General features: G+C 42.6%; 1 protein-coding gene across 8 annotated transcripts in view; it reads right to left on the bottom strand.

The window, feature by feature from the left end:
* Positions 1-9851, bottom strand: part of Slc4a7 (solute carrier family 4 member 7) — a 92766-nt gene extending 82915 nt beyond the window's left edge. For all 8 annotated transcript variants that reach the window (XM_036200012.1, XM_036200010.1, XM_036200014.1 and 5 more), the window contains exon 1: positions 9595-9851. In XM_036200012.1, coding sequence (XP_036055905.1) covers positions 9595-9642 — 48 coding nt within the window. In that variant the 5' untranslated portion in view covers positions 9643-9851. The remainder of the gene's footprint in view (positions 1-9594) is intronic.
* Positions 9852-12029: the final 2178 nt, after the last annotated feature.

The following is a 12029-nucleotide window of genomic DNA, read 5'->3' on the forward strand; positions in this document are numbered from 1 at the left end:
TCTAAATCAGGTTAAGACTATAGATTTTAATTAAACAGATTAGTCAAATATCTGCATTGTAGTAGAATGCAGAAAGCCAGCAGGGCAATCACAACTGTAATCCAGCACTAAAAGTAGCAGCAAGCAGGAGAATACAAAGGTGTGTTGGCTGCCGGGGAGCCACCTGCTGGTGGTAAGACTGTCTGAAACTATGAATGTGTTGCTTTGGTTGTGCTGCCTCTGAATTTTGTCTTATTTTGAAAAAGTTTGTAGAACTTGTGATCATTTCTCAAATTCCCTATTTCTGAATAAAACAGTTAGGCAAAATAAAAAGTTAAATGAGGGTTAAATTTATTCTGAAAGAATCCCAAATTCTTAGCAAAAGGGAGACTAAGTCTCCCAAATGCAAAAATAATCCCAAGAAAAACTGTACTCTGCAGGTATGACATGCAAAAATACCCAAGGCAGCTCCTCCTGACACTTGGGAGTAGGTAAGGTCACCCATTCTCCTAAAAGGCCCCACTGAAGAGTGTACGAGGAGGCTAGGGGCAATTGTAATTATAAAGAGTGTCCACAAACCCCAAATCATAAAATTAAAAGCAGATGAGCAGCAAAGGTTCCTACCATATAGTAACTCTTAAAGATGGACTAGAAATAACACATTTCAGGACTTCCAGAACAGTGTAACAGGCTGTCATCTGAGCTGAACTTGGAAATCCTTCTTATCATTAGTCATTTTTATAATCATGTACATGAAAAACCCATGGTTTCCATAAAGCAAAAACACAAGAAACAGCAAACAAGTAAAATACATACAACTTAAAAATATCTAAAACTGGTGAAAACTGATTTCTATTTTCCTGGTGTTCAATACTTATCACCCACTTAAATAAAGCCTTACCTCAAGTTAAATTAAGGACAGGGCTCAAGTGGCTAGTCTGTGATCCCAGCATTAGGAAGGGTTGAGGCCCAAGTACTGAATTCCTAGACAGCCTGGGCAATAAAGGAGCAAGATTCATCTCAAAACACTAACAGAAAATGAAAAGCCCTCAGAGTACGTGGGCACTTGCTACAATCCCAACACTCAGGAAGGTTATGTCTAAGTTCACAGCTAGCCTGAGCTACAAAATAAGTTGTGACTATCTCACAAACAAAACAAAAAAGAACCTTTAGTGGGTTTTGTTACTTTATCTAAGGGGTTGTGTAATCTCTGAACATACACTAAGGCTTATATTGAAAAACAAACATAAAAATACTTTCTTGAAAAGAAAAATAACTTCAAAAGATGGAAAAATGATCTTTCCCCCAAATGTTAACATTAAAAACTTGGTAAACAGTGCCCCCTGTATTAAAATCAGGAACACAGTATGACCAGTGCCCCCTACAACTATGTCCCTGTAATTTCAGCAAATGCCAGTTCACCTGGATTAATTAATTATTTGTTGAGTTTATTTTTCAGGATGTTGGAGATCTAATAGTAGTTCCTTAAGCACCTTGGCAAGTGTTTTTCCACTGAGTTACACACATCCCTAGCCCTTGACTTAAAAATATTATTTTATTCATAACTTAAATGACTTAAATATTTAATAACTTTGAAATATATATGAATCTTAAATACATTATGGATAACTTAAAAATATCTATGAATTTCAATTAAAAGGTTAAGTATTTTCACAAGGGGAGGTCTAGGTTTACGACAGTGTATCCACCAGCTGGGCATGGTGGCACACCTGTAATTACAGCATTCAGGAGTCAGGAAAGGTTGTCTAAAGTCAAAGGTCAGCCAAACCATCTTAGAAAGAAAGAAACAAAGTTGTATTGTACATCACTGTCCTGGCTTACTTTCTATTGTGATAAAGACCACGACCAAAACAACTTAGGGAGAACAGCTTACTTTGGCATATAGTCATCAAGAGAAACCCTGGCAGGAACCTGCAGTCAAGAACTGAAGCAAAGGCCATGGAGGATGTGACTTACTGGCTTGCTCTCCATGGCTTGCTCAACTTACTTTTTTATACAAGCCAGGACCACCTGTCTAGGGGTGGCACTGCCCACAGTGAACTGAACCATACCACAGAAATCATTAATAAAGAAAGTGCCTCACAGCCATGTCTGCAGGCCAGTCTGATGGAGGCATTTTATCAATTGATGTTTCTTTTCCTCAGATGACTCTAGCCTGTGTCAAGTTGACAAAAAATAAGCAGTACAATCGCCAAACTGTTACTTCCTTATACCTAAGCCATTGCATTTTAAATAGTGCTCCTAACCTTTCCTTTACATTTCACCGACTGGAATTCCTGGTAGAATGTAAACAGAATTAGAAAGAACATCAGTAACTACAAACTCAAATTTCTAAAGGATGAACTCAGTACACAATTAGGTAGGTGGTATTAGTTATGAATTTGGTACATCATTAGGTAGGAGTTATGCAGTTTATTAATATTAGTTATGATTTTTAGCTATTATATACTATATAAACTATGGCATTGATGAAGTACCTTCACAACATGAAAATGAGGTAATTCCCATGTTGAACTCTATTTCTCATGAAATAATGTCAACCCATGACATAAATCATCTGCTGGGCAAGGCAGTATGACAAGAGACGAAGGAAGGAGGGTAGAGCGTTTGTTCATGTCTCTGTAGCCTGGGCTACATAGTGAGATGCCCAATCTCAGAAAGTGGGGGTTGGAGAAGACAGGAGGGGAGGAGGAGAGAGATATGGAGAGGAGGGAAGGAGGAATTAGAAGCCGGTGTGGTGGTGCATATACGTGGGCAAGAAAACTGCCTTAGTTTACGGTCAGCAGTGAGTTCCAAGGTCAGCCTAGGCTCAAAATTTTTTTCTGCTATGTTTAAACATAAAAATTATTTATATAAAAAGATGGATGGTAGTGGCAAATGCTTTTAATCCCAGCACTGAGGAGGCAGAGGGCAGTTGGATCTCTGTGAGTTCATGGCCAGCCTGCCCTACAGTGCAAGATCCAGGACAGCCAGGGCTACACAGTGAAACCGTCTTAATACAGTAACAACAAAAGTAAAATAAAATAAAAATCATCCTGTGTCTTTGTCATAGGTATGAAAACAATCCGCTGTGAAGCTCTGCTCCGTCCCTCCCTCTCCCTGTTCACACTCTTCCTCTACGGGGAGGTACACCATTTTCCTCTTTAGCTCTCCAGGTACTTAGATGCATAGTCTTACCTTTTCCTTGGAGAAGTCTCTGCAATCAGTTAGACCTCGCTACCTCTCTGTCAGTACAAAGAACCACCCTCACTCTTCAGCCACTGTGTCAGACGGCATAAGGTGGTATCCCGTAATTAACTCTACCTGGGCCACACAAGGGGGTTGCTTCCGAAATTGTTTTTATGTAAGATAGTGTATTCCTATGTAGGACAAAATCACAGCCAATGGCCTGCCTCAGTTTCCCAGATGGTATGATTGCAAGAAGTAACTTTGAAAATGCCACAATTTTCAATCTTTCCTATACAGTAACTAAAACAGAGAAAAGTCTCTTATACAGATTTACATAGCTGATGTCACAGTGTTTGCTTTCTTAAAGATCTATGACATATATTAGTGATCTGGTGTTCATGTTTTTTAAGAACCACTAAATGTAACTGTATTCTCTCAAAGTTTAATATACTTATCTATTACAGGATTTCTCAAGTCTTTAATGTACTGTTATGCATTATGAATTTCTAGAAAGTCTGTGTGACATTTCTCAAACTTATTTGACTACAAATTGTTCTTTCAGACTCTCCTATAGACTTTACAATCTGAGAAATAAATTGCAAATGAATGTTAAGAAGGTGTATGCAGAAATTTCTAACAATTATTTAAGCAAACTATAAGCTTATAAACTTTTAAAGACATTTAGTCAAACTGAGTTAATTTTTAGGATATGTTCTTTAGCTGTCTTCTGGACTCCTTTGAGATTTCAATGTAAGCTATTTCTATCTCTCCCAGAAAAAAAAAACAAATAGAAATAAGTTTTGGGAGGTGATTCATGAATCCCCCTGATGCCGTATCAGTCACCTTTATTTTTAAATCAAATTTAAATACAGTGTTGTATTGTGAGGTAACATTAATCATACAGGAGTCTCTTTTCTCATATTTTAAATAAATTGCATTCTCACAAAACAAAAATTTGGTCATTTCAATTCATTTCATAGAATATAAAGATTTTTTTTTTTTTAAATGGGCTTAACCTTGGACTTCTGGATTAAAGCAACCTCCCTACCTTGGCCTCCCAGGTAGCTAATAGCAACACAAGTATGCATAAGAACACAACTCCTAGGAGTTTTTAAAAAGCAATGAATTTCACAATTTGATAGGAGTTGCTGCCAATAAATAAATAAATAAAAAGTTCTGCTTTCAATCTAAATGGGGAAATGTGAACACCAAGGAGAAAAGAAATCCAATTTTACATGTACATCCAAGCAGTGAAGTGTGGTAATGCCAGCACTCTGAAGGCAGGGTCAAGTTCAATGGAAGTTCAAGGCCATCCTGTTCTCCAGATGGACCAAGAATACATACATAGCAAGATCATGGGAGGGAGGGGGAGAGGGGAGGAGGAAGGGAGGGATGGAGGTGGAGAGAACTGTGAGGATTACTGAAACCCAACTCCCCTGAGCTCCACTTCCGACTTACCACATCTGCCTAAAAGTGTCCACAGGAATTCATACATATCCTCTAGTCTATCCACATTTGTCTTCCCCTCACTTCCCTGGCATCCTATTTGCCCACACTCCAGCCAACCATACCAATACTTAAAACTGCTAAAGTTTTCAAAGGTATTTATTTCCAAATCAAAATAACATCTTCATGGCAAAGTGTAAAATTATTCCACATAAAAATTTGTTTCTACTGGGCATGGCGGCACATGCCTTTAATCAGGAGGCAGAGGACCTGAGTGAATTCAAGGGCTTTCTGGTCTATACAGACCAGACAGGGCTACAGAGTAAGACTCTTTAGATGCTTCCTAGAAGACCTTTCTTTACCAAAAGCATCTGTAGTTCTACAGGAAGACTCAAGAGAAAGAGGCTCTACATTAATCTGATTCATTTTCTTGTTGAATACGTTGATTTTTAAAGCAAGAGATTCTGTAGACCTTCAGTATTTTCCCAAAATGAAGACTGCCAGTAAGTTTATGTACCGATACACAACTGTAATTCCACACTCTGAAGGCACAGGCAGAAGGGGACTAAAAGTCCAAGGGCAGCCTGAGCTGAAGATGAGTACCAGGCAATCCTGGGCTACACAGCAACACTTGTCTCAAAAAGACTTTTTTAAAATAAACATTACTAGGTAGGGAAAATTGTGTATAAAAAAGTATACAAAACACAAGCACACCAAGTTATTACTTATATGTTATAGAAAGCTGCAAAGAAAAACTTTCTATCACCCTTCCCTTTACTCCTTCCTGCTTTAGAAGCCATTCCACACTCCTTTGTAATCAAATGTGCATCTTATGAGTGTGACTCTACTTCCAAAGATACATTCTTAATCCTCCTCAGAAATGATTTACAGCCAACAGCTTCTCAAACTGGGCAATCTAGTAGAAAATAAGTAATACAATCTTGGAATTTATAGGCAGAGGAAGATCTCCAGAGATGAACAGAATGGAAAGCAAATGGCTTTAGTCTCTGCACAAGAAAGAATAGGGCATTTAAAACACTAACGCGTTTTGTCAAAATGTGCTGGAACTCTTCACTTCTATACAGTTGTGGTTAAAAAAACTGCTTCATTAAATGCATTAAAATTCAAGTAGTATCAGCTCCAGATAAATGCAAATCTATATCATAACCACACAATATTCTAATCCACTCTTGCTAGAGCGGTCACAGGCCAACCTAGCACTTCTCTAGTATCCGGCACCCAGCACTGCTACAGCCTGTATCACAGTGACAGTCACAGGCCCCAGCACTGCTACAGCCTGTATCACAGTGCCAGTCACAGACCCCCTTGGTGGTTTAGCATCTTCAAAAACACAACTCTGAACTTGTCCAAATCATTAAATCTCAGTAAACAAAGGAGATACATATTTTATTGTTAATAAAAATTACATTTTCTTATTGATACATTTACTTCAAAACTGAGAATTACTAAATGTACGAAAAAATGGTAATTGCAGGAGTGTAAAATAGTGCTGTTGATTATTACCCCAGCTGTATGAAGGGTTGAGGCAGAAGGATGGTGAGCTGGAACTGACTTCCACACCAGTAACTGACCTCTGTGTTCTTGTTCTTTTGTCCCCCCCAACACACACACCAAAAAAGAATGATTACACTATGTATCTATCTATAATTAACCCATAGCATTAACCTTATAAACAGCCTGTACGTTCCTTTACATAAACGTCCCTTTGTGTAGCTGCAAATCCTATCCACTCTAAGATCTTATTTGTGGTAAGACAGGGTAAGAAAGAAGAGAGAAAGAGGAAGAACACAACCCATTACAGGATGTTGACAAGTAACTACCGAAGTTTAACTATACACTGGCTAGCACTCCACATGCCACTAAAGTGTTATACTAGGTTCCTCCAATGCAAGGGTACTTTGGCTGTTAATTTTAATCTACTCAACTAATAAGAGTTTAGTATAAGACCATGCTAATTTTCATATCCTCTGCTCAATCAAAAGAAAACCCATGAGGGCTCCTCTTAGAGCAGCCCTCGTCTGCCTCAGTATCAATGCAATGGTCGCCCAGACCAAGTCCAGTTCCCTTACACAGCTGACAGGTGTGCTGCCGCTCCCTTTACGGTTACAAACCCATGAACTCAAACTGGAACTCAAATTAACAAGAATAAGCCAAAAAGGTTAGTGGAGTTCTGGTAATACGGCTCGAGTGCCATATACCTAAAAGCTGTCAATAGCAACCCAGTTCCCCAAAAAGAAGCTATTTACAGACTCACAAAAGCTGAGTTATTTGAGTCTTACTACATTTAGCCTAATACCTATTTTTCAAGAACTATTTCTAACAGACTCATGAAATGTTTTAACTGGCATTCACAAGTGGAATGTAAAGGCTATCACTGTGTTCTCCTAACATGCCAAAATAAGCTTACTGAAGGCAGGACTCCATCTACCTTGTATGTCTATTTCCCCAGCACCCAGTATCCATGAGACACTTAACATCTATGAAATGAAGCTGGGTGAGGTAAAATATGCCTATAATCCCAGCATTTGAGGCTGAGGCAGGAGGTTGATGCATTTTGAGGCCAGTTCTGGCTATATGGTAAATTCAAGATCATCCTCAAATACACAGAAACCTTGCCTTTAATAATAATTTAAAAAAAAAAAAAAAAAAAAAAAAAAAAGGCCAGCCAGGTGGGTGGTGGCACTCTCCTTTAATCCCAACACTGAGGAGGAGGCAGAGGCAGGTGGATCTATGTAAATTCAAGGCCAGCCTGGTCTACAAAGTGAGTTGCAAGACAGCCAGAGATGAAACACAGACCTATTACAGCTGTGTTGAAAAACAAACAAATAAAAACAACAAAAAGCTTAATAATGAAAGAATCATAGAAGCAACCTTTTCATAGGACATTGCCAAAATGTTCAAAAGAAAGCTTATTTGCTATGACTAGAAAAATGGTACCATTATTAAAGCAAAACAAAAATTGCAGCCAGACATGGTGGCACAAGCCTAGCATGTGTGAGCTTTCCCTCACTCACCCTGTTTAATCCCTCAAAACAAGAGATAAGGCAAGGTAAGAGTTTTCCTTCCAATGCTATGGTCAGTGAGCATCCTAATTCTAGAAGAAACCTTAGATACTACATCATGAAAAGAATGGGTCCCGTTTTCAGAGTAATATAAGTGGCCACCAACTTAATGGCCACTCAATTCTTTGCATATAAACTTAAGGAACCCAAGTATTGGCCTCAGCCTACTCTTCTGGCAAGGCCAGTCTGCTGTGAACTAGAAGCTACAAGTGGGAGCTGGGCATGGTGGCTCATACCTGCAATCCTAGCACTAGTGTGGCTGAGACAGAAAGACTGTAGCAAATCTGAGGCCTGCCTGAAGGACAAGGTGAGTGCCTGTTTCAGAAAAAAAAGAGGAAGGAGAGAGAGAGAGAGAGAGAAAAAGTTACAATGGACAAACACCAGAGTATTTCATTTTTAGGACTTTCACTTATCAAAGGAAAGTGAGCATGGGAAACTCTAACTTTGTCAGTGCCCCGCTTTTCAAAAATCAGAGCACACTCCACCATTTCAACCCATTTTTACTGCTTCTTTTGGTCAGAAAATTTTGCTGAATTTTATTTCTATTATTAATTTCTGTAAGTTTACTATTGACATTTTATTGTCCCAAAGACTTAGGGAGTATGACTTTCCAAAATAATCTCCACTAATACCAGAACTGAGAGTTCATTGCCATCTGTCTGTCCCATCCTGTCCTTATTGCAGACACACCCACAGCCCTTTGAATGAAGCTCCTATTAGGGACAAGCGGGCTCTACGCTGGACACTACAGTATATATTCTTAGTAAGTTACTGCACAGAATGAATGAATGAGTGGCAATGGCGGTATTATGTACTACTACGTCTGCTTAAGACAGTGTTTGAGAATACACATTTCTGCCCAGCTTTATGAAAACGGATACAGTTTACTGTTCAGCTGAAAATGTGCAAATAAGATTAAGAATAAGCAACAGTGTATTTGACAGATACTCTTGGAGAAGGTGCTGCCTAACAGTTCATTCAAAGACCATAAAAAGAATCCTTAAGAGTTTCCAGTACGCCATCTCTGTGACCCATCAAACCCATAACCACTGCGGAACGAATTCACTGCCTTCAGACTCAAGTTCCCCTTTATATTTAAAGAACTTCTATTTGAATGTGGTGAAATAATAATGACCACTGCCTGTGGCCTCCACAATAATCTTAAAATCAACGTGGGAAGAGGGCGTTAAGAAAAATTCTAATTTAAAAAAGGAAAGTGAAAAATTGTTTTCCTTGCTGTGAAAAGACTGGAAAATTTTTATCCCTGCAAGCTTCCCTCCCCTTTCGCTGGTCAGAGTAAAAATTGCAAGTGGGAAAATTAATACCACCCCATCCTTTGAGTCACAGCCTATGGGAGAGGACAGTCTCCGGTGTGGAGCACATATGCACCCCTGTTTCTTGAGAAAGGGCCACTTGTCCTCCGTCTAGATGAGAACCCCACTTTTGCAAGCCCACGGCTGGCCACTCAAGCAGCTTGCTAGCTGGTGACGCGGTCCTTTCTCTTTCCAGGGGGCCCGGAGGGGACATCCACACGGTCGGTCCTTCCCCTGGCCTGCGACCCAACACTCCACAGAGCGCTGGCACCGACGGTCCGGCCAGAGGGGACGGGCGGCGGGCGCAGGAAGAGCAGCCGGGCTGAAGGACCGCGGCGGCGTCCACGCGGCGGGAGAGCACGGCGGCCGGCGCCGCGAGGCTGCGAGCGGGGCGCTGCGGCCGGCGGACACGCGCGTCCTCGGGGGAGCCGGCCGCCAGGGCTCCAGGCCGGCCGCGGGCTGCCGCCCCCCCGCGACCCCCGCCACACAAAGGCGACGGCGGCGCGCGGCCGCCGACAGAGGCCGCCGGCAGCCCCGCCGCGCCGCCGCCTTTGTCTGCGGGCCTCGGCCTCCCCGCTCCTTACCCGCGTGAGTAGCGGTCTCATCTGCTCGCCGGCCCCGTCCGCCTCCATGGCCCGCCCGGGGGCACTGTGAGGCCGCGGCCGACACCGGCACGCGGCGGGCGACCCTGTGCGGAGCGCTGGCCGCGGAGAGCGGCGCTGGCGCCGGGAACGGGCTGCGGGCGCCGGGCGTTCTCGGGCAGAGAGGCAACGGCGTGCCGCGAGGACTGAGGGAGCCAGAGGACGCGGCGCGGAGGAGGCAGCCGCGCCGGGCCGGGGGCGGGCCGGGGGCGGGGCGGGCGGCCGGGGGCGGGGCGCGCTCAGGCACGCCCCCCCGGAGCACGCCCCCTGCCTGTTTGGCTCTACGGCCGGCGACGAGCGACCGCCTCCAGTGGCTAGGCAGCTCGGAGACGGGGCGGAGGCAGAAGCGGACAGACATTCGTGTCAGCCAATCAGCGGCGCGGGACGTTCTGTTCGGCCCCTCCCCGCCCCCACGGTCAGTTTCCGACAGGCCCCGCCCCTCTTTGTAAAGGCTTAATTGACCGAGGCTAAGAGTGGAACTCGGTTTTTCGGGTCGGAAGTTCTACAGACTTTTCAAGTGGAGTGGCGTCACCACCCCTACGACCTCCTCACCACGTGTTTTACCAGCAGGAGGGAAACAGGACGACGCCCGATTCATTCTCCGCCTCTGCAAATTTCTGTCCTAGAGAAACTCTATCATGGCCCCTGTAAAGGAGGGGACGCAGTTGACCACTTACTTGCCTGGTGTGCTCCCTGCACTGGCCTAGTACAGCGGCCCTTCCGGTTACTGGGTCTGCCCTATAGGGCACCTGTCAAGTATCCAGGTGATGAAGGTCTCCACCACACAAGGTCATTGAAGGATTAAGTACATTTCTGTCCCTCTGTGAAGGTGCTTGGCATGTGGTGTGCTTCTTATCACTATTGTTAACAGGGTTCTCAGGATGTTAATAAAGACAATAAAAGGTTGAGTTGAGAAAAGCCAAATCCGACTGTGGAAGGAAATACTTATCTGCAGGTCAGGAGCACACCTCCTGCCCATCCTTAACAGGATATTAGTAAAGCCCATTGTCAACAATAAATAGCAAAGTGTACTGGATGGCTGTTCCTGCTTTGAGTCCTAGACCCTCCTTTGTTCTAAATTTCCCAGAGAGGTACAGGGTAGGCTGGCACATGACTGTGACTAATGTGTCCAAGAGCAGATGTGCTTCCATTAATAACTACCATTTGAAGAGACCTACAATTACAGACGGTGACATTTTACAAATATGTTTCATCTCCAGTCCTCACAAAACTACAGAGTATATTTGCTGTGGTTTGACTGTGTCCCCCAAAAAGCTGTATTGGAAACTTAATCCCCAGTACAACAGTGTTGAGAGATGAGGTATTTAGGACATAGGGCTTCACAAGCTCATGAGCATATTAGTGTTTATAGCCCAAGAATCTGGAACTGCAAATACAACTATCTCATAAATGCCATTAGCCCTTCTGCTTTCGGATTCTGGTTGACACAGGAAGAAGTTTCTCTCACCAAATGCAGCCCTCCCACCCTAAACTCCACGGTCTTGAGAACTGTGAGAAATACTGCTTTCCTTTATAAATGACTCAGATTGCCTTGTTCTGCACAACCACACCAAACGGAGTTAGGTGAGTGCTGTGTCCCCATTTTACAGATGAGGAAGTAAAGACGAAACAGAAATAGCTAGGGGTCCTAGTAAGTACAAGAGCTCTTTTGTACTGTTCTAATGCCTCACTAAGCATGATTCAGAAAGATTTCAGTAAAGGAATAAAGAGAATGAAAAAAAATAAAGAAAAGGAATAACTGACTGACGGACTAATGATTTTTTTGTTTTTTCTGTACTAGGAGTTTAAACGAGGACTTCTCTCATTTTGACAAATATCCTACTGCTGAGCAACACCCCCATCCTATGAATGCACTTGGATTGCTAGATAAAGCTCTTGCCCAGCAGGCATGGGAGCCAAGTTCAGAGCCGTACAACCTGCATAAGCCCCAGGCAGGGGCTACAGCTACCTGTCATCATAGTACATGGGAGTCAAAGACCAATGATCTCCCAACCAAGCTAGCTAGCTAGACTACTCCTTGTATGTCTGGGTCCAACTGAGAAACCCAATTCAACAAATAAAAGTGGAGAGTGATTGAGGAAAACACCAGCTCATCCACTTGCACACACATATGCACATATATCTCCACATACAAGTTTCCACAGACATACAAACATGCATGCACACACCAAAAAAAAAATAATAAAATAAAATAAAATAAGAATTTGTTCTCAACTCTCTTATAGCAAAATATATAACATCAAAGTTGGACAGGACAAGCCAATAGAAAGAAAAGAACACAAGAGAAGCACAAGAATCATAGACTCATCTTTCATGCTCTAAGGAAACTCATAAAGCTGTTTCAATCTCTGTGAGTT

This window comes from Onychomys torridus, chromosome 9, assembly GCF_903995425.1.
Source record: "Onychomys torridus chromosome 9, mOncTor1.1, whole genome shotgun sequence".
Classification (NCBI taxonomy): Eukaryota; Metazoa; Chordata; class Mammalia; order Rodentia; family Cricetidae; genus Onychomys; species Onychomys torridus.